At 43.8% G+C, this 21,449-nt stretch overlaps 1 protein-coding gene across 6 annotated transcripts; it reads right to left on the minus strand.

The window, feature by feature from the left end:
• Positions 1–3,775: 3,775 nt before the first annotated feature.
• On the minus strand, positions 3,776–21,352 carry zc3h7bb (zinc finger CCCH-type containing 7Bb). 6 transcript variants are annotated; one of them, XM_031560637.1, is made up of 22 exons: positions 21,243–21,352; positions 20,137–20,197; positions 19,992–20,028; positions 19,686–19,883; positions 19,293–19,451; positions 18,811–18,891; positions 18,582–18,641; positions 18,428–18,470; positions 17,950–18,188; positions 15,064–15,367; positions 14,706–14,764; positions 13,860–13,959; positions 13,457–13,618; positions 12,958–13,163; positions 12,572–12,672; positions 11,780–11,961; positions 11,467–11,558; positions 10,969–11,216; positions 5,975–6,080; positions 5,561–5,669; positions 5,113–5,246; positions 3,776–4,422 (listed from the first exon to the last, which is right to left on the minus strand). In XM_031560637.1, exons 2-22 carry the CDS (start codon positions 20,193–20,195, stop codon positions 4,387–4,389), a joined length of 2,715 nt encoding a protein of 904 aa, XP_031416497.1. In that variant the 5' UTR covers positions 20,196–20,197; positions 21,243–21,352; the 3' UTR covers positions 3,776–4,386. The 6 variants fall into 6 exon arrangements, with proteins under 6 accessions (XP_031416497.1, XP_031416498.1, XP_031416496.1 ...); XM_031560638.1 differs by having other exon boundaries at positions 21,198–21,350; XM_031560636.1 differs by having other exon boundaries at positions 21,121–21,350.
• Positions 21,353–21,449: the final 97 nt, after the last annotated feature.

Here is a 21,449-nt window from a genome sequence, read left to right on the forward strand (position 1 = left end):
AAAGTCCGTAATGTTACTCAACAAATCCCGCCCAGATCTGCTGTACTCACTGTGATTTGATGTTTTTTGACCAATCAGTAGTCACAGTGGTAGCAAAAACACCGCCTTGGAACGATTGTAAGGTTCTGGTTGACTCTACGCAACGTCATTTTCAGAGCGAAAGCCAATAGCATTCAACTTCTGGTTATCTAAGCTACGCAAACATAAAAAATAAAATCTGTTATGAAATGATTCAAGCACGATTTCCGATAAACCTGCATAGAGTTTTATTTAGCACCGTCTAACCGTATTGCTTATTGTGATAATGGACAAATGTTCGAAATCGAAGCTCAAAATATTGCAAATCTACTTGACAATGGGTGAGCATGTTTTTGGGACCTCTGGTGTTCTTCAGCACGTTTAATATCTTTTCACTCTAAAGCACCACATCCATAGAACATTTTCGATACTGTCACCAATTTAGAAAGAAGACCACACTGATTTCAATCACTACATGAGAGACTACACTACAGAGTTGCATTCCATTTAAGATTAAGGAGTTAGAGCACGTGGCAAATAACCAGTCCCTCCCATGAATGCCATAAAGCCTATAAACTTTATAATTTATAGTATAACGGCTGTTTATCATCAGGCCTAAGCAAGGTCATGTTTCCCCCTCTTCAACGTTGGTGTTGGACAAGTGTTCAGGTATTGTTGGTAAACTATTCAGTGGTTCCACTGAGAGTTCTTGCAATGTTTGGTCAGCACAGGCACTCATGACACACAATCCTCAATCTGCTAGACATAACCTGCAAAAATTGAACATACGACGACACCTTTTTTTTTCTAAAACAATCTCTTTATTGTTAAACACTTCCATGAGATTTGGTCCAATGTGATCATACTTCTCTTCCAACCAGGGAAAAAAGGAGAAATGAAAAACAAACAAATGTAAAAACACAGTACAAAAAGAGGCATTGTTTTTCACCTTTTTGAAAACCCTGATTCTTTTCAGCCAACCAAGACACTGAAGAAAAAAAATTGTAATAAAACTAGGTGAGTTTCTCCACTGTTATTCTTCTGAACATGGTTGAAACATAACCTACTGAAGGGGACTTGTTGAAATTATACACTGAACACCCTGTTAAGGAAATTACATGACAGTGGGTGAGTAATCTTACCAGTGTGTTGAGTGGGCTGATTTACAAAAAAAAAAAAAAAAAAAAAAAAAAAAAACTCCTTTCTTTAGCTGAAAGAGCTGAACACATAAATCATCTAACCACGCGTGATCTTAATCTCCAAAAGAACCCAAAAGATTCTAGTTCCATGTTCAGAATGCGTTGTGAAGATAAACTGGGAAGGGACGGACAGGGTCGTGGGGAGTGATTCTTCATCTTTTCTCCAAGCTCTCTCGCTCTCGCTCTCTTTCTCTCTCAGCCGTGGTCAGAAATCCTAGTCCTCTGATATGACTGTTTGCAAACGTGTGGAGCAGGCCTTTCATCCATGAAAAGGGAGGGATAACCACTCCAGCTTGGAACATAAACTGAAAGAGACCATGGTCTGACGCACTGCTCTGCCTCCCTCATTCCTTCCTAGTTCATGATGGTCTAAATTAGGATAGAGTTTTTAAGGGGAGGCTAGGAGAGAGGCTGTGCACGTAACAGACAACCACACTCTGCAAACAACCAGAGAGAAAGAAAATCACTACAAACACATCCATCACCTGTTACCTATTTTCCTTATATGAGTTTCTAAGTGTATATATATATATATATATATATCATTATATCATATATTGGAAGAGTAAGATTATATATGTTAGGGGCATTTTATAATTGTATATGTATATATCTTTTAAGGCGCTATGCAGACAAACATAAATATCAATGTATGCTTTGTGTGCGGTCATGGGCAGCTTATGCAACTCAGGTACTGGGAAGTTGCATTATTACATCATCACAGAGTACTTGGGGCAGGGGGACAGGGAACTCTTCAAACTTCCCACCTCTTGATTGACTGACCGATCGACGGAATCAAAACTAGCGCCCTAAGCCTTTTTCGTCAAGAATCTAAATGGGTTCGTCTTTCCGGAAAGTTTATAACATGTATACTTCTGTAACTTCTAATTATCCTATGAAATGCCTACTGCCCAATCAACCTAAGCTCATTGTGCAACAGTGATGGGGAAGTCACACAGAAAACTGGCATAATGAAGCAACCGATACCGTCACTCACTCTGCCAACAAATTTTCCCAGGTGCCCCCTTCTCCTTCTATCAGTACCTTTATGGACAGCCCACTTAGCATACATGGACATCTATTTACCATTAAGTATAATATTCATACATGGATACATAATATTTATATATATAAAGAGAGAGTTATACATCGCAATTAACGTATACGTATATCAATGGCATATAAGAGAATAGAAATAGTCATAATAGAGCAATCATTATCATAGTCATCATCATAATAATAGTAGTAGTAATACATCCCTCAGTGAAGCATACACCTGGGCCATTCCAGAAGCAGCCAAACTCTATGGTGTCATACAGCATGTGATCAACTGACAGGAGCTGATTCAGCGGTTGAGAAGGGCTGCCAGCTAGCTACGTGGTCTCCACAAGTAAGTAAAGATATCCTGTATTTCAACAGCCCTTTCAGAAGACACTGCCTTTTTTCTCTTGGATGTTGATCATACACTTGCTTGTGCAAAGAAAGTTTTTTGTTTCTTTTTTGTTTTTTTCCTCCTATGACCACAGAGCCTGGCCAAACTTACTCAAGGCTGTCGGAATGACCCTCACAGAAGCAATAAAAATAAAAAAAAGGTCACTAGTCATCTAATCAGCAATACATGTCATATAGCATAGCTCAATAACAAGAGTTTCTATGTAATCAATACAAGGTCAGGTTATATTTAATTAAGCTTAACGGCTAAGTTATCAATAATCATTAGTAATATAGCGATAGTTGTAAATATGTATATGTATGTGTATAACATGTGTGAATATAGACATACCTCCACATACCTTTCTAACGTAGGTAAGGACAAAGCTTGCCCAGACTCCTGAGGCATATATTGCCGTGCCCTGACTATATATTTTGGAAATGGTTATAACTCTAGATAGGCACATCAAATGGTGCATTATTTGACTATTCTTGTAATCCTAATCCATTCCCGCAAACAAATCCTCAGCATTCAGGGTTCACCAGTGTGGACAGAGTTAACACTGGAAGGCTACAGGCCATGTTCTCATGTCACAGCCAGACCATACTTGAACTTGTGGACAAACCGACGCTAACAGACATCAGGGATGGCGAAGAACGATAGTCAACAGCCTTTCGGGGGGGGGGGGGGGGGGGGTCTACCTATGCGAGACAAAGTGTCTTTACCTGCAGACCTTTCACTGAGTAGTGACGGAGAAGGTTGCGAGCCAAATAGAACATGGCTGCCACAGTTTAACTACTGGAGCCACAGCTGCCTGAGCTTGGGGCGGTGGAGACGCTCAGGTAAGTGCTGCTGACTGGCAACAAACAACCCTTCCAGCGTAGGATTATCTGCATGCCTGCATGTGGGTCTGCTAGGCTGAGAGCGCACAGACATGTGTAGGGCCCTCAGGGAAAGGTGGAGGGGGGTTGGCAAGCAGCCTGATGACATGCTAGCTTGATCAATTTAATGGGTGAGGTAGGACTTAGGGTAGGGCTCGGATGGTGGGAAGATGGGGGTGTTTTCACATGAGATCTAATATCTCCAAGATTCACCTTGGTTTGCCAAATAACATTACATTCCACAATTTTCAATGTGTCTGAGGGTTTTTTTTATTTTATATTTTTTAAACTTCCTTATTATGGCCTTGGCTGGCTAATACATTCATACTCTTCTGCCAATATGGCAGACAACCAGAGTAGTATTTATATTCAAACAAAAAAAGGAAGAAAAGAAAAACAAAAAGATAATTTCTGGCATAATTTCCTCTTCACAAAAAGAGAGGGGTTGATTATCAGATTGTCCCCACATATCACTGGCGAACGTGCCAACCTTTTATAATTTATCTCAGAGCAGTGCTGCCAAGCAGGTGTTTTTAACCGCAGGGGTGGGAACGGTGGGGTGTGAGGATGTTGCGAGAGTTAGTATGAGTGTGTGTGTGTGCACGCACTGCTGTGTTTTTGTGCAATTTGGTCCTACAGACGGTTGTGTTGCCTCTCATATGCGAGGGATCCTGAGGTTTTCCAAATGTATGGTGGTGTTGGGAGGGAGGGGCTTACAAACTGCTGTTGGGGTGGATTAGGGTGGGGATGGGTTGGGGGGCAGGCTGGTGCTGCTGCTGCTGCTGCTGCTGCTGCTGCAGGTAACCTGATCCTCTCTTACTGCTCATTGGTCAGCTCCTCCTCACTTTGGCCTGGGTCACAGGTCACCGCTGCCTGACAACCTACGCCCTGCCTGCCGAGAGAAAACACATGTACACACGCATGAACAAACACACACACTCATTACTGTGTTGAGTCATAATAGAAATCCAGCATAAAGACTAAAAAGAACCTGAAGACTATACATTAAGGAAGCTCTGTGACCACAGTAAAACACGGAATGCAATCCACCTCAACAGAATAGCCTCCAGAAAGGTACTGAACCACGTGTTACAGCTGAAATTTAAACTTGGAATCATGCGTGCTGGGACAAACTGTGTAAGTGGATTCAGGGAGGTGGAGACCTATATGCTCAAAGGATTATTTAGTTACTATACAGTCACTAGAATGCACCTGATCGCTGTGCACTAGATCGCCCTGTTCCAGACCTTTTCAAAACATTTTTAAATGCAGGAGTGTTGTTTCTATGAAATCATAACTAGCTAGCTAACATAACTGGTGTTAGTAGTTAAAGCTGCGTTTGAAACTCATCAAGTTTTCTTGCAACAACACAAGCCACACTAATAGCTTCCTGTAGTGTCCTAAGCTAGCCAAGTTAAATGACCTTTTAAATTATGAATTCCATATCTGAAAGATGTGGATCTGAAAGACGCAAGACGTTTTTGCACCAGTAGACACAATCATTTGAATCAATTCGAATGATGTCACTAAGTAGTCTACAATCTTTGGTATGACTCACACCAAGACATCACCCATTACTCACTATTGACTCGCCGTAATCTGTTGTCATGGTGATCTGTTTCTCTTCGGGGGGTGGGGTTATGAGCGTTCCATCGGAGCTGCGGTTCTGTTTGGTGAGTGCCAGCCACATTTCATACATCTGCTGCATGTCTCGCACTGTGAACGGGGACAGACATTTCAAAGACGGGGTTACAGTGGAAAATAAAGTCCCTGTAATCATGCTCTGAGCTAAAGTGTGCACACATATTCAATTCTATAAAACGCTTGTTTAGTGTAAGGCAACCTTTGTACCCACTGCCACCTTACTAAAGCTGCACACCCAAGGTATGCACGCTCATAATCACACACAAACCAAATGAGATGAATAGAACACCAAGTTCCAAGGGAGTGACTGGCAGAGAGGGAGGGTGATTGAGTGAGTGAGAAAGAAAGAGAGAGAGAAGGGAGTTAGAGAGGAGGAATGTTCTCACAGCTATTGTTTTTCATGTAGGTCCACACGTCCCTCTCCTCCAGGCTGTGAGCAAAGGAGCAGTTCCCAATGTAGTGACACTTCTTCTGCTTCATGACGTGAACACACATCTGGGGATGACAGACACATGGGGAGGAAGCTTGTGTAAGAGTCTATCGGAGAGGGAATATTTCTGTGTGCTTTTGTCTATGTGGTCACACCGCAAAATGCGTAATATAGGAGTATTTCACAAGAGCAAGTGAAATTTGATCATGGCCAACCCTTAACTTTCTTAAAGGCCATTGACCATCACATACTGAGACATAAGTGAGATTCAATTGCCAGATTTAAAGGCTGAGTGAGGCTGAGGGGACTTATGCAAGCAGCTCCCCGGCTGCAGCCAATCTGCCCGTAGGAGGTGTGACTGCCGACTCACGTCATACTGCTGGGGGTAGGTGCGCGAGAAAGGCAACGGCCGCACCACCACCCACTTCTTCTTCTCAAAGGACTTCACCAGCAGCACCCTGCGCTCCTTGGTCCAACTGGGCAGAGAAGGGAGGGAGGAGAACAAACGGAAGGCGAGAGGCGAGGAATGATAGAGAGGGAGGGAGGGAGAGAGAGAGGGGCAGTGGAAAACATGGAGAAGAAATGAAAACAGAGAGAGACAACACAGACAGATAAATCAATAATGTGCACTCGTCATATTCGCAAATAAAAAGAAAAGCTATTCCTGGGCTGTGCCTTGCCTAAGTGTTCCTCATCATGTGTGGGTCTACCACAGCTGCCTCTGCTGAGTCACTGACCCAGAAGGCACAGGAGATTTCCCGTTACACCACTCACCTGAAAATACCCCCCTTACACAAAAGGAGAGTGGTGTTTCAGAAGTCAAACGTAAACCTCAGAATGATTCCATTAATCCTAAACCTCCCACTCTTCTTGGAGTCCCTCACTGATTCATTCATTCTCAATATCACAGAGTTTCCACCCACTTTCACTGATAAGATTTCAAAACCTTTCCATGGCATACAATGACATTTCCATGACCTTTCACAACTTACACATCCACAAAATTACGTCCATTAGTCCACATGGTGGGCCTAATTATTGAATGAAAATTAAACAACCACCTTTTCATTCCTTTTCTGATAGTATGTCAATTCAAGTGGAAACTAGATCACACTGCAGACAATTGCACAACGAAATATTATCCATGGAAGAATAAAAAAACATAATACATTTCATTAGTCCTACATACATACAGTATGTATTTCAGGAGCAGCAGCATCAATGCATATTACGTTTATAGGTCATATACAGGGGTTTTCCTGCATAGAGAAAATTTGGGCGCGCGCCTAAGCCGTTTTCCCGAGCGCCTACAACAAATCCCGAGCGCCTAAGGCAAAAAAAAAAAGTCCGCGATAAATAAATAAATAAATAGCTGTCATTCATGGCGCAATTCAGCTTAATGGTGTTTTGAGCCCTCACCGTCGACTTCAAGGCAGCAGCTGCCTGGAAGGCGCATCCCACCTCCCACCCCCTGAGCCAATCATTGAACAGAGGCAGCTCCAAGCTTGAGAATACGTTGGTTTGAATTTGAGATTTGAGCAAGCAACTTAATGTAGCTAGCTTTTAGCTGTTTTAAACCAAGGCACTTCCAAAATGTTGTTTACAACCTGCTTACAAATCTGGTTAAAACAACTAGTGAAGGTGTTTTAGAATAATATTAATGCCATATACAATAACTGACTTTATGTTAACACCACTAATTAATGTTAGCTGTCTAATTATTTAGCGCAATGCTAGCATGCATCTACCGTAATTCGATTTTTAACCAAGGTAGCCTATTGTACTGCAAAATATTGATCGCGACCTGTTTACAAATCTGGTTAAAAAGATAAAGGTGAGCTGTTATTTATAGATATGAATTATTTCGCTCAGGGGGTGGGTGAGCTGCTGCCTTGAAGTCGACGGTGAGGGCTCAAAACACCATTAAGCCGCAATTCATCACGCGTGCAATGCATGTAAGCGAATATGGTCTCAATAGTTTGTTTCAAGTATAGGCTACAGCCGAAACCTCGTTCTGTTTTGATCAATAGTAATCGAGTTGATAAGCGTGTCTTCTTGTCTGAACAATACGCAACTGTGAGGTGCGCGAATGCACAGAGCGGCCAGCTGCCAATCACTCAACTTGCGTATGCATCCGGACTTCATCAGTTGGCGGTGATTTTGAACATAACATTCCATTTTCAGTATTCATGGCTTTCAATGTATTAAAATATCTGCTATGTTGAGGACCTACACAGGTGTAGGCTATTATTTGATTTGTCTACCCGTTTGAACGAGTACCAGTAGACCGCGGGGCCTCGGGAGAGGCAGACAACCGCATTGGTTTATCAATGAAAGCTCAGCTCGTTCGGAGGAGAGCGGATAGATTTGTGTTGCATCTCGAATTAATATTATCATTGATAAACCGGTGCGGTTGTAAACTGTCGTTCCGCTGCGAGGGCCAGCCCGACGTGCACGAATACACCTGTACAAATGCAAATGAAATGTCCACTCAAAATGCTGACAAAAGTTTGATTTCCAACGCAGCCTCCATTGGTGGGCCAATAGAAGTTAAACACACTATTAAACATATTTGTGGACAGTTTTAATAATAAAAACAAAAAGAATGTTATGTAGGTTTGTATAATAAAAATGAATAGTAATAATAGATAAACTTGAATCTCATAATTTGTGTGTTCCATTTCTGACCACTGGTTAGTTCTAGAGTCTATTGATATACATTTCAGTAGTTTGCATATATATGTAAAGAGGTAAACCTTGATAATCTTTGAACCATACATGATAGCAGCATGGGGCTTGGACTATTGTCAATCTATTTGAATCTAAAGTGGAAGCAAAATGATTTCCTGAAGCATATTCTCATTATTTATGAAATGGTAAAATGTAAGCTAATAAGGTGACATGGTAACACAGACTGGGCACACAGCGCGCAAATTTTTTTTTGGAGCACCGAAGACCCATTTTGACCCAGGAAAAACCCTGCATATAAATAAAGCTGCTGGCAACCATGAATAGCTACATTGGAGGATTGTTGGGTTATATGTTTTCTGGCTGATATGATGATACAGTTAGGGGGTGGTGGGGGTGTCACCCTCGGAGAAAAGAAAAAAGTACACTTTTCAAGCATTTTGAGAGGAAAAGCATGATTAAGGCTACTTGCTATTACAAGTTGCTTTGCAGCCAAAATATATACAGTGGGGAAAATAAGTATTTGAATCCCTGCTGATTTCGCAAGTTTGGCCACTTGCAAAGAAATGTGTGATCTATAATTGTAATGGTAGGTGTATTTTAACAGTGAGAAATAGAATATCAACAAACAAATCCAGAAAACTACATTTTATAACATTTATGACTTTATTTGTATTTGATGCAGAAAATAAGTATTTGAACCCCCAAGCAAACAGCAAGAATTCTGGCTCCCAATGCCTAGTTAGGTGCCCAAGAAGCACACAGATTAGTCCTCATTAGGTACACCTGATCTCAACTGGTGACGTGTATAAAAGAAACCTGTCCAAAGAATCATACTTCACACCTTCAACCTCACCACCATGGGCAAGACCAAAGAGTTGACCAAGGACGTCAGATATAAGATTGTAGACCTGCACAAGGCTGGAATGGGTTACAAAACCATCGGCAAGCAGCTTGGTGAGAAGCAGACAACTATTGGTGCGATTATTCGTTAATTGAAGCGACACCAAACAACTGTCAATCGCTCTAGGTCTGGGGCTCTATGACAGATATCCCCTCGAGCGGTATCGGTGATCATCCGAAAGGTGCAGAATAACCCCAGAACTACACAGGGGGAGCTTGTGAATGATCTCAAGGCAGCTGGGACCACAGTCACCAAGAAAACCATTGGCAACACACTACGCCGTAATGGTTTGAAGTACTGCAGCACTCGCAAGGTCCCCCTGCTCAAGGAAGCACATGTACAGGGCCGTCTGAAGTTTGCCAATGAACACTTAAATGATTCTAAGGAGGATTGGGAGACAGGATGTGGTCAGATGAGACAAAATCAAGCTCTTTGGCATCAACTTGACTTGCCGCGTTTGGAGGGGGAAGAATGCTGAATATGACACCATCCTCACCGTCAAGCATGGAGGTGGAAACATTATGCTTTGGGGCTGTTTCTCTGCCAAGGGTACAGAACGACTCCACTGCATCGAGGGGACTATGGATGGGGCCATGTAACGTGGAATTTTGGGCTTGAACCTCATTCCCTCATTCCCTCCCATTGAAAACGCAACCTTAAGGATTTGGAGAGGATCTGCAAAGAGGAGTGGACCAAAATCCCTCCTGAGATGTGTGTAAACCTGGTGACCAACTACAAGAAAAGTCTGACGCCTGTGCTTGCCAACAAGGGTTATTCCACCAAGTATTAAGTCATGTTTTGCTAAGGGTTCAAATACTTATTTTCTGCATCAAATGCAAATTAAGTCATAAATGTTATAAAATGCAGTTTTCTGGATTTTTTTGTTGATATTCGGTTTCTCACTGTTAAAATACACCTACTATTACAATTATAGATCACACATTTCTTTGCAAGTGGTCAAACTTGCGAAATCGGCAGGGGTTCAAATACTTATTTTCCCCACTGTATCTTGCAAAAGCAATAACCTAAATACGCTTCACTTTGCCTACTAATCGAGATTATTTTCAAAGCAATGACACTACAAAACAAGTTAGGCTAGAAATCGTAATCAGTAAAATATCGTTTAAGCAAAAAGAACTTCCCCGGCAAAGTGAATTACTTCCTCTAAGATTGCTAGCACTTACTGCTAATCACGTTGTATCTACGAAGGCTTTGGCCACTGATGTTTTCAAAAGATTATGCCCGCCTCGCAGAAATTTGGTCACTGTGTGTGACAACTAAAATTAGATTTCCTATTCATTTCCACTATTACATTGTAAAGGCTTTGGAGGTTTTGGAAGTTTCAGACAACAAAACGAGTTTGGATAAAATGTGCTTTCACTCCTTACTCTCTATTCCCACACTGTGACTTGCATTAATCCATAAAATATACAATAAGATGTACATACTTTATCTCCTATAACTCCAATGCCCCTGGTACAACAAAATCAAATGTCATGTCTTTTACGAAACTTTCAATGAATTTACTGAATTTTATCACTTTTCCTGGCCTGGAAAATGGGATTTTAAAATTCCATGACTTTTCCAGGATTTCTATGACTGTGGGAAACCTGATATCATAATTGTCATAATTTTTCAGCCTCTGACAGAATTGCTCATGTGCGCTCTCGCTCTTACGCACACACACACGCACGCACGCACATCCCCCTCCATCAGATCCCATACAATCAATCACCAACTCCCACCAACTGTTAATGGTAAGGGCAGCTCACCTGTGCTTGGACTTTGCTGTGCAATACTTTAGCTGCTTGTCAGGCTCGTTGACCTGGCCCTCCCTCCAGCACTGTCCGCAAACAAACTTCATCTTAAGGTTTAGACCTCGGCCGCGGGCGCAGCTGCCTCCTCCTCCCATCCCACCTACGCCCAGCATACCGTCGCCTCCACCCATGCCCCCGACACCACCTCCACCACCACTGTTGCAGGCACTGCTGCCGCTTGGCTGCTGAGGGATGTGCTGGGGCTGGAGAGAGAGAGAGAGAGAGAAATGAAAGAAAAAGTGAGAAAAGAGAGAAAGTTGGTCAGAAGGAAGAAATACATTTTAAAAAACAAGACAAGGGGTAAGACACCAGCAATGACTCAGCATGTATATCCATTCCAGCATAATGCAACCAACATGGGAAGTGTGTCGGCAGAGCAGTAACATTAGCCTACAGGTCTGCCCAGTGTGGGCCCACAATGACTGGGCACAAATGATAGCACTGTGCCCTCACCCTTGACAGCCCCACCTTCTGTCTTTGTGCATTCTGCTCCAGCCTCTGCCAGTGCCTCTTGGACTCCTGCACCATCTCCTCATGGGTAATGCCTAATTATGACACACACACACACACACACACAGAGTAAACACATTGCTCAATAAAAAATAAAAAAAATAAAAAGGGCGAAAAGGCGTGCTAGCATCATAAAGCCTGCCAACCCCCAAATGGTTGTGTGTATGGGTGAGAGTGAGTGTGTGAATGTCAGTGAGTGTGTGGGAAAGAGTTGGAAGAGGCCAAGGCGATAGGATGAGCGTGTGACAGCATGTACCCGTGTCCTGCTGCAGTACCCAGCATTTCAGCTCGATGACGGAGTGGGCAAACGAGCAGCTGTCCTCGCGCTGGCAGCCGTAGCGCACCTCATGCCGGCACACGTCAAACTGGCACAGTGGGTGTAGCGGGCGCACCTTACTGTAGCGCACGTTGGCAGAGCGCACCACATGCACCAGGCACCTGCGAGAGGACGACACAGAGAGAGAGAGAGAGAGAGAGAGAGAGAGTGAAGAGGAGAAAGAAAGGACAACAAAGGTGAACCAGCACATACAAGAGCAGGGGAGGAAAGCAGATAGTAGCAGTGGAATGAAAAACTGCTGATGGACGATAAGTGCAGAAGTACAGATTAAAGAACAGTATGGGACACGTAAAGGAAGACAGGAGAACAGTAGCAGAGATAAAAGAACAGTATGGGACACACGTAAAGGAAGACAGGAGAACAGGAGTAGAGATAAAAGAACAGTATGGGACAGTGTCTAAAGGAAGACAGGAGTACAGAGGAATCATGGGAAGAAAAGAAAATATATATAGGGGACAGACAACATATGCAACATATGAAGACTAAACCAAACGAACAATGTGAGTAATAGGTGCAAAGTCAGTGGAAAGTAATGAAGGACAGAAAAAAACTACGAGACACAGAGAGCAGAGACAGGAGATGAAATCAGACAGCAGGCGATGTCCTCAGACAAAAAGGACAGGGAAATTGAATTTGGGAGCCATTACTGGGGGAGATAGGAGGATTTTTGGAGAGCTGACAAGGACAGGGAGCAGAACAGCATTTACTCACTTATTATCGTCGAAAGGGTGGCGGGCGGTGAGGTTGGAGCAGACAGCCAGATTCTCTTTGCTCCGCTTGCTAATGATGCGAGGCTTACTGTCAAAACATTCCTGAAGGGCAGGGAGGAGGGGAGAGAGACAGAAGAGGATACAAGTGTACTGATTAAAGGTGTAATCAGTAATTGTAGTGACAGTTTGCTAACCCACAACCTAGCTAACGTTAGTTACATTACTTGGTGTGTTGTTGTTCGCTCTAGATCATGGTATTTGTCTGTTCAATGCTTGCAAAAGGTTTTATCGATCTAAAAACACAAGTTTGCTAGCACAGTGGGATCATTTGGATTGATACAAGGGATAGGCTAGGCTATTTGGGAAGTGCGGGCGAACACGCCCTACCTCACAGAGGAACATGAACATGCCCATGTGCAGCTGCAGCAGGCGCGTGACGCTCAGTGCCCGTCGCTCGTTGGTGCCCAGCGGGTCGAAGAGCAGCTCGCGGCTCAGCGCGCCCTTGCGCTCCTGCGTCCACACGTCGATCTCCTCCTGGCAGTAGGCGAAGGTGCAGTTCTCCCCATACTGGCACTCCTGCCGCTCCTGCACCTCTGTGGATGGGAGGGAACGAGGAAAAGGAGGGCGAGAGGGAGGAGGAGAACAGAGGGATGAGAGGAGAAGAAGAAATGCAAGCCTCATCTTGCCAGTTGATGGTAACTTGACCGGAGGGTTTACATGCCTTTCAGGGAATGTGGGGAATCGACTAAGAGCAATACTGAATGAAAAGCAAATTACGTTTTCTCCACATAAATAACCATTTGAATCTGAGGACTGAGGGCAGAGCTTTACAATCAATACTTCAGAATGGTGTAGCATTAAATATCATCAGAGCAGACACTCCTACCTTTGCAGAGGACAAAAGCGCCCAGGAAGTTGTTTCGGGCGGGCCGAGGTCGCACCCTCTTCCAAGTGGGGTCGTCTGAGTTTTTGAGGCGACATAGCAACACGTCTCTCTTGCAGCGGTGGGCCGCCTCCGGCTGGTACTTGTAGTCCATCACCCGGGGCCCTGATTATTGGGAGGAATTTAATTAGTGGACTGTAAAATATTGGTTCACATTCACATGAATTGGCAGGTTATTGCTCATGTAAATTGGCATGGATTTTAAAAACGGGGGTAAAAGATCACCATTCACATTCACTTCGATTTTTGAATATTTAGCTCATAACATCAACCAATCACTCCAAAAAGGCCAAGTAATCACTCCCAACTGGACATTTTGTGAGTAATCAGTAGCAATTCTGGGTACCTATTCGGCTGTAGCAGGCATGGCAAGCCTGTCTGAACTCATGTGTGGCAGCAAGAGGGTTCCTGGACAACAGGGAGAGGTTGGTGGCAGTGGGACCATTCTGTAAGGGGGAAAACATGTTAATATGTATATACATTTACGTACAACCATTCAAACTTCAAACAGAAACTACGGACCTATTATCCACTCCATTACATTGGAGTTAACTTCGCACCAGCAACATTGTTTGAGTAGGAATTAGTAATGTGAACAGTACTGACTCAGGGATTACCCATTATGGTAAGTGTACTGTTCCCGCTACGTGTTTTACATAACCAGTGTGTTAACGCAGCTAAACAGTCAGCCAAACTTGATTTTCACGAGCCAGGAAGCGATTGCATTGCTCCTTTATTGATATGTCAGGTGAATACTTTCGAGGGTGTGAGGAAAATGTAATACAATAGAGAGGCTTTCACCATTGTGCGTAACCTGTTCACTGCCGCAAAGTTCTCCATCACGATACAAAGCACACCATGGTATCAAAGTAAAAGTCCATCCTCATTTCAACTATCTAATGTAACATGAAACGTCAAATTCCTCAAAGCAATGTACATCAACCCTTGCTGACCTAAATAAACCAGAGGGCAGAACAGTAAGTGACCCAGGTATTTTCCCATGCCTGGTGCACGTGGAAATCTGACAACCTTACTTGCTATCAGAAGACATTTAATTACAGTCAGTCACATGCTGTCTTTGTATTCATCACATGGGGCTTAAAAGTCCTTTAGTGGGTAAAAGTCAAAAATGCCTTGATAGTATTTCCCAAGGATAACAGATGTTCCTTCTTCTGTGCAGACGGGGCCTTACCGTGTGAGACGAGTTGTGGTTGCGCAGTCCTGGGATGAAACTGTGATTGATTCTGCCACCTGCCGAGGTTGACACAGAGAAATAAGGAACCAGCAAATCAAACAAAGCACACAAAAGGCTACAACTGTGCAATGCAATAAAGCTTAATCATAAGGGTCAGCAACAATATCAGTGTTTGCACACGGCTTAAACCCATGTTCACAGATAAAACCACAGCTATATAAAGTCCTGAACTGAAAGATATTGCTGCTTGCATAATAGCAGTTGTTTTACATGCAAGGTCAATGGAGGCCCTTGGTGTAATCACCAACCAGCATAATTAGGACACCGAAAAAGCAGGCCATCCTGTACCACTCACCAGGCAGGGTGTACTCCGACAGTGAGTCCAAACCCCCAGACTCGGGGGACCCTACGCCCCCCTTCCCTGCCATATCAGTGGCTCCGGCTCCGGTGGAGAAGCCCAGAGAGTCCAGCCTCTGACTGGAGGCCTCACTCTGGCCCAGCATGGCGAACGGCTCCAGGGGGGAGAGCGGGCTGACCGCCGAGCTGAAGTAGGCGGCGGGCAGCTGGGGGGAAGGGGCCGGCAGACTGGAGGGGTACGCAGACCGCAGGGCCACCGCCGTGTTCGGGAGGTTGGTGGGAATGGCTCCCTGGACAGTGTTCTGGAGAAGGGGAGAGAAGTATAGGGATCAGGCACAAGCAGGGGCGGACTGGCCATCGGGGATACCGGGGTCGACGAGGCTGGGATGGTCCAAAATACCGGCCCACTTCCATCACCGACCGGCCCTCTCACTGACACCGCCGGCACGTTCAACTATTTTCCATACTACTCAGAACACGTATAATTTCCTCTACTAACTATAAAATTTAAATCACTGACTGATTTTTATACTCCTCCTCGCGATCTGTATTCACACTCATGGTGCCTATTCTGAAAATGTTCTGAAGTGTCTTCTGAAATGTGTTCTTACGGACTTCAGAAATTCAACGTAAGAAACGATCTCCACCTTATTAATGAACACCTGAAAATGGGTTATTACACAGCCGAAGTGTTCTCAGCTGTGCAGATTGAGGATGAGGATTCTTAAATTAAACGCACCTGGATTTGCATACACGCCCCGCCAGGGCACGCAACCGTAGTGACGTGTGCAGTCAGCCCTTCTAACACAGAGCGGCCCGTGGGGCATCTGGTAGTTTTGAGGAATTGCATTTAAGAAAACTCTGGGCCATTTACGACTGTTATTTCGCGTGACAGTGATACAAGGTAAGTTGTGGCGTTGACTTGGCCAATGTTAGCTTGCTTTTCACAGATGAGGTAACGTTCACTACCAACTAGCCTAGCTAACGTTAGGTAGAAAAATGTCCAAAATTGAGACCGTTATGATCTGGTAAAATAAGCAAGCTGGCGCTATTGTCATCATCGAGATGATCTACTTTAACATGTTAGCCGTAGTCACTTATTTACAATCGATGAGCAAGCTATCCATGGTGGTAGTTGTAAAGAGGGCAATCTTATAATTTCTAACCAGCTAGCTTGTTATGCTAAAATCACCGTGTTACACACAACACTAACATTATAAACAATGTTAATATGTTATCTAGATTAGATAGTAAGGTCATAATAACACATGAGTATACTGATATTGTTTTTTATTATCATGTGACTATAATGCACCCGGGCCAGCAGAGTTAGTTTAGGTTCTGTTACTTAACTTATTGTTTTGTTATGCACCTTCAACACAACAATACTAGCCCAGAGTTAAGCCTATTCATCTAGCAAACTATACCTACCTTGGAGTGTTACAATAGCCAGTATCATTTTATTCCATGTGTCCACCCAGGTAAATTGGTGGATCCAAATGTTATTAAAAAAAAACATATATGATGTAATTTCTTTGTAATCATCCAAAATAATGTTAAGTGTATGGGTATTTTTCCAAGTAGGCCACTGACTGGTCTATACGTGCGATGCATTGAGTGGGCAGCGCGCCGTGTACTGAGTGGGCAGCGCGCCGTGTACTGAGTGGGCCGCGCGCCGTGTATTGAGTGGGCCGGTCTGACAGTAACTCCCGGGCCACTTTTTTCCCCCCAGTCCGCCCCTGGGCACAAGCAAGATAACAAGCAGCAAGGCTTAAGAGTGGCTTGGCGGTGGTTATAGGTTAAAGCCTTTGTCAGGGTGTCAAATTAAGGTCATAATACGTCAGCCACAGGACTTAAATGTGCAATGAATCTAAGTAAACAACACTTGGAACTTGGCTGACAGGCTTCACAGGTGCAGCATATGCAAAACATGTAGCCATTCAAAAGGTTCAAACCAAGATATGATTGTTAAAATACTGCTATGCGCAAATATCATAAGTATACACTCGAATTAAGTTTTTTGTAATGATATGATGACGTCTATCGGCTGCAATATCACAGCTACTACCCTGAGTATAGTCAAGCATCTCAAACAAATGACGAGGGGTCATATCACTGTCCGCCATGTCATCTACTGCTGACTCATCCTGGGAGTGTGCTATTGATCTAGACAGACACAGAAACTGACGAGAAACACAAGACGCCCTGCAGGGAAGTGCAGATGACTTCAGCTTCTGCTGGCTGCTCTTCATTCCCCTCCCATACTCTCCAACTCTCTAATGTTAACTCTAACCCACTTCTCACCCTCATATAATAATAATAATAATAATAATGCATTTTATTTGTAACGCACTCTTCATTCAAAAGAATCTCAGAGTGCCAAAACATAGTAGAAACAAACTATAATAATAAAATAATAAAATAAATATACTCTCCAACTCTCTAATGTTAACTCTAACCCACTTCTCAGCCCTCCATTGTGACCCTCCCTCTGCGCTTCCTCTTCCTGTTGCACATTCTTGGGCTCTCTCTTTTCCCTCCCTCCTACCACCCCCACCCTGCCCATCATTTCATCTGCCCTTTTCCCCTCATTCCTCCCCTCTGACCTTCTCCGTCCTGTACCCTTTCTCTTCTTATCAGTTCCCCCTCGTCTGTTTTCCCCAGACCTTTATCTTCTTTTCATTTTTCTTTCCTTCCTCACTCTCCCTTATCTCCTTTTTCCACCATTTTCTCATCTCTACTCTCCATTTTTCGCTTCTTGTTCTTTCCCCTCCGACCCCCCCACCCCCAACCCCACCCAACTTGTCCTCTTCCTCTTCCTTTCTGCCCTTCCATCCTGTGTTCTCGGGTGGTGGTGCAGGGGAACCATGGCAAGGTTACTCACCGAGCTGACCTCAGATCCCTTGGGGAGGCAGTCCAGCAGGCTGTCCAGATCCTCACTGATGACGCCGCAGTCGCCCATGTGCTCGGAGACGGGCACCGAGAATTGCACGCTGCCCGCCAGGCCCTGCCCAGGGCTCTCGGGCGTCTCGGGGGGCATGCTGGGCGACAGGGAGGAAGGGGCTGCATCGTCACTCACAGGGATGGGCGTGGCCAGCGGGGCAGGGATGCACTGAGCACTGTCTGCAGCAAGGAAGGGAGGGGGGAGGGAAAAGACAGAGAGACAGACAGCTATAACAGGAAATCTCATTTGACACTATTGTGCAAGTCATGCCAAGCCATGCAAACACATCTGAGGAACCGAACTCAACTAAACTGAATGGATGAGGGCCTAAATGTTGGAAACTTTCAAGTTGACTTAGTTTTCCTCAAAATGTAAAGGGCATTTTTTTCCAAGTACAAAAAGAATCTAGTTGCATTACCTGATCCCATTTCACTTAAAGACTCCAGGCCATTGGAGGACATCTGAAGAAAATAATTCAAAAGGAGGTTGACTTTGGAGGTTTTAGAGCCCACTACTTTGTCAGGTTATAAAATTAGTATCGGCAAATCATGATGTCGGCAAAGATCACCTACCTCCCCGGGGGAAGGAGTCCCATCGCCATTGCTTTCAGACCCAGCCATGCTCGAGTCCACCTGCACAAAAGGATGTAACACATCACAAGTACCACCAGGATTCATCAGAAATTCATTCTGCTTTTCATACAGACTGTATGAAACTGCAGGGCGAACTTTTCCTGAGTGTCTATTTTACTGCAACCATTCATGCATACACAAAAGGGTTTTTAACCGCGCGCGCACACACCTGTGGGCTTACGTAAGCCTTACGGATCTTCAAGCCCAGTTTATTGGCCAGTTCCTGGGCTAGCTCGCTCACTTGTCTGTCCTGAGAGCAATTAGAGAGCAGAAAAGGAGGGAGCGAGGTTGGCATTCACGGACAAAAAAATTAAATCAACTAATGAGAAATGCAGTAATGAGACAAACCCTGCAGTCTCCTAATAACTCTAATGATTGAGTAAAAGTACAAAAGCACATTTGGTCATGCTGCTACATGGTCTAAGTGCATGCATTCCCTCCTACCTGTCTCTGATCACTTTACATTCAATTAATGTTTTACTAATGGACCTTTTTTTAACAAATCAAAATTAATTTAATTATTTAAAGTGATTCTGACACAGGTAGGTATCATGCCACAGACCAACTCAAGGTACTGTGGGGGTAGAGCACTGTTACCCAGGGGGGCAGAGCACTATTACCCAGGGGGTTAGAGCACCAGGGGGCACTTACTTGCGGGGCAGTGAGGAGGCATCCTGTGCCACACTCATATGCCTCACGGAGGCGGCCCATTTCACGCAGGCACAATGCCTTGCGGTAGAGCGCCCGGCGACTGCCCTCAGACACGCACAGCGCGCTGTCGCAGTCCTGCACACCACGCTCGTAGTCTCCCTAGAGAGAGAGAGAGAGACAGAGAGAGACAGAAAATTCTGTTTAATGTTCGTTAAAACAATCTCTGCTGAATGAGACATAACCATCAGTTAAGTGTTGAGGATGTTGAACTGCCACTTGTCACACTTTAAAAGCAATGTACAAATGGATGGTTATTATCTATTCACTGTCAAAAAATGTTGTATATATGTTCTAATGACACAGTTCTAAGTGTCCATATTCAGCGAGACTCACAGTGTGATGATGAGCGGCGGCCCGGTTTACATAGAGGCTCTCCAACAGTTCAGGGGGAATGACCAATGCCTCTGACTGGGCATAGCGTGCCACATTGACCCCCTCACTGTAGTTCACTGCAGCCTGTCTCCACTCCCCATCCCTAAATGTTGCATTTCCCTCATCCAGGAGATTGCACACCAGCTGGGTCAAAAATGCCTGGGGAAAAAACAACAACATAAATGCCAATGAAAGCGTGATCTGGTAAAAATAAAATTATGAGCAAGAGTAAAGCTGTCTTAAACTAATACAAAAAACAATACCTACCTCATAGCCCTCAGGTTCAGGAAAAGGCAATGATGACCTACATCAAAGACAGTCACAGTAAACGAACAACACTGTACGTGTGGTTTAATTCTTAAGGTTAATTAACATAAAAGCATTCATGAATGAAAACGGGTATCTAACTTACTGAATAAAACCCAGCGCTTTTTGAATTTCCTCTTTTCTCTTCTGTCGCTCGGGATCCATTGCTAAAAATGACAAAATGACCAGCTGTTAGCGATTAGATCGTTAACTTACATCAAACTCTGATCTAGCTGGCTAAAATCATACAACGCAAGAAATTACCAGCAAGCTGATTGTCTGATGTGCTACCGATATATTATCATCGGTGAGATACAAACGAGCTAAACTGCAATGCAAGCACTAGAGAAAAAAAAGAGAAAAAAAAACATTTTAACTTCCTTTCAGGCCTAACAAAAAGCTAGCGAGAGGCTGTGAACCAACCCCGCCCTCGAGTAACAATTTGACCGACATCCAGTGCAACTTACTGATTTGCGGGTGAATCCCGTAATGCTTTTTAAATATGACACATTTGTGAAACTTTCCATATTCATATTACGATGAAAGAGTATGGTACTCAAAAATATTGCATACAATCGCCAATAGTTATGTCTGCCAACGTCAACCATATTGCACGGCTAGCACACAACTGACGACTTGCTAACATAAGGTAGCAAGCTTATACTGTCAAGTTTGGATTTGTTTACATTCTAGGCTGGGCACAATGGGTGCAATCACTGACAGATTTAAACCCCTTCTTAACATTTTACGTTAGAGGCATACCAGTAAGCAAACATGCAGTTGAACGTCTCCACAAACGAAGTAATTTCAATTTCCATAAAACGTTACAACTGAGAGAATGTCGTGGACATCAAGCTCACGCTAGGCTGACAGGATAGCTAGCATATACAGCTAGCAAATCGATAGTAGTTGTAATATGCTTTGCCTGATTGCTAACATGTTAGAGATGATGCCGAACAACAATACTGTCAATTCATTTCTATAGCAATGAAAACATGACTTATGCACAGATCAACCGCTTATATTCTAGCCTTTACAAGTAATCTAAACATACGCTGTGCATGCTAACTTAGCCAGCTAGCTAAATTACCGTGAGCAACCCACCACGGACAAATCTGTCCAAAATCTGCTTTAGAGCGATATTTATCCTTTATGCTGTAAAACTACCAGGTGATAATGTAGTTTATTGCTTCAATTCCTCCAGAATCATACTTTCACAGTGTCTTCTTGTCCCACATAGAAGCTCCTGAATCTGGACGGAACATGTGAGAGTTTTCACTCTTGGTCGTTTTCACCAAGTTGCGCTTAAGTTTATTCGACTCGATAAATGTAGTCGCTTGGTCCTAAAGGGAGGACTGTTTGAGTAGCTTGGTGTGGTGTCGGGAAATGACCACAGGAGGGAGCAAAATACTGTTTTCC

Source organism: Clupea harengus, chromosome 23 (assembly GCF_900700415.2).
Source record: "Clupea harengus chromosome 23, Ch_v2.0.2, whole genome shotgun sequence".
Classification (NCBI taxonomy): domain Eukaryota; kingdom Metazoa; phylum Chordata; class Actinopteri; order Clupeiformes; family Clupeidae; genus Clupea; species Clupea harengus.

What these genes read in the sequence shown, in the direction of transcription:
- zc3h7bb (XM_031560637.1), bottom strand. Translation starts at nt 20,195, where the DNA reads ATGGATCCCGAGCGACAGAAGAGAAAAGAGGAAATTCAAAAAGCGCTG. An exon ending in GTCGGAGTACACCCTGCCTG is followed by an intron (nt 14,765 to 15,063) that starts GTGAGTGGTACA and finishes CAACCTCGGCAG; the next exon opens with GTGGCAGAATCAATCACAGT. An exon ending in ACAGCAAAGTCCAAGCACAG is followed by an intron (nt 6,081 to 10,968) that starts GTGAGCTGCCCT and finishes TTCTCTGCCCAG; the next exon opens with TTGGACCAAGGAGCGCAGGG.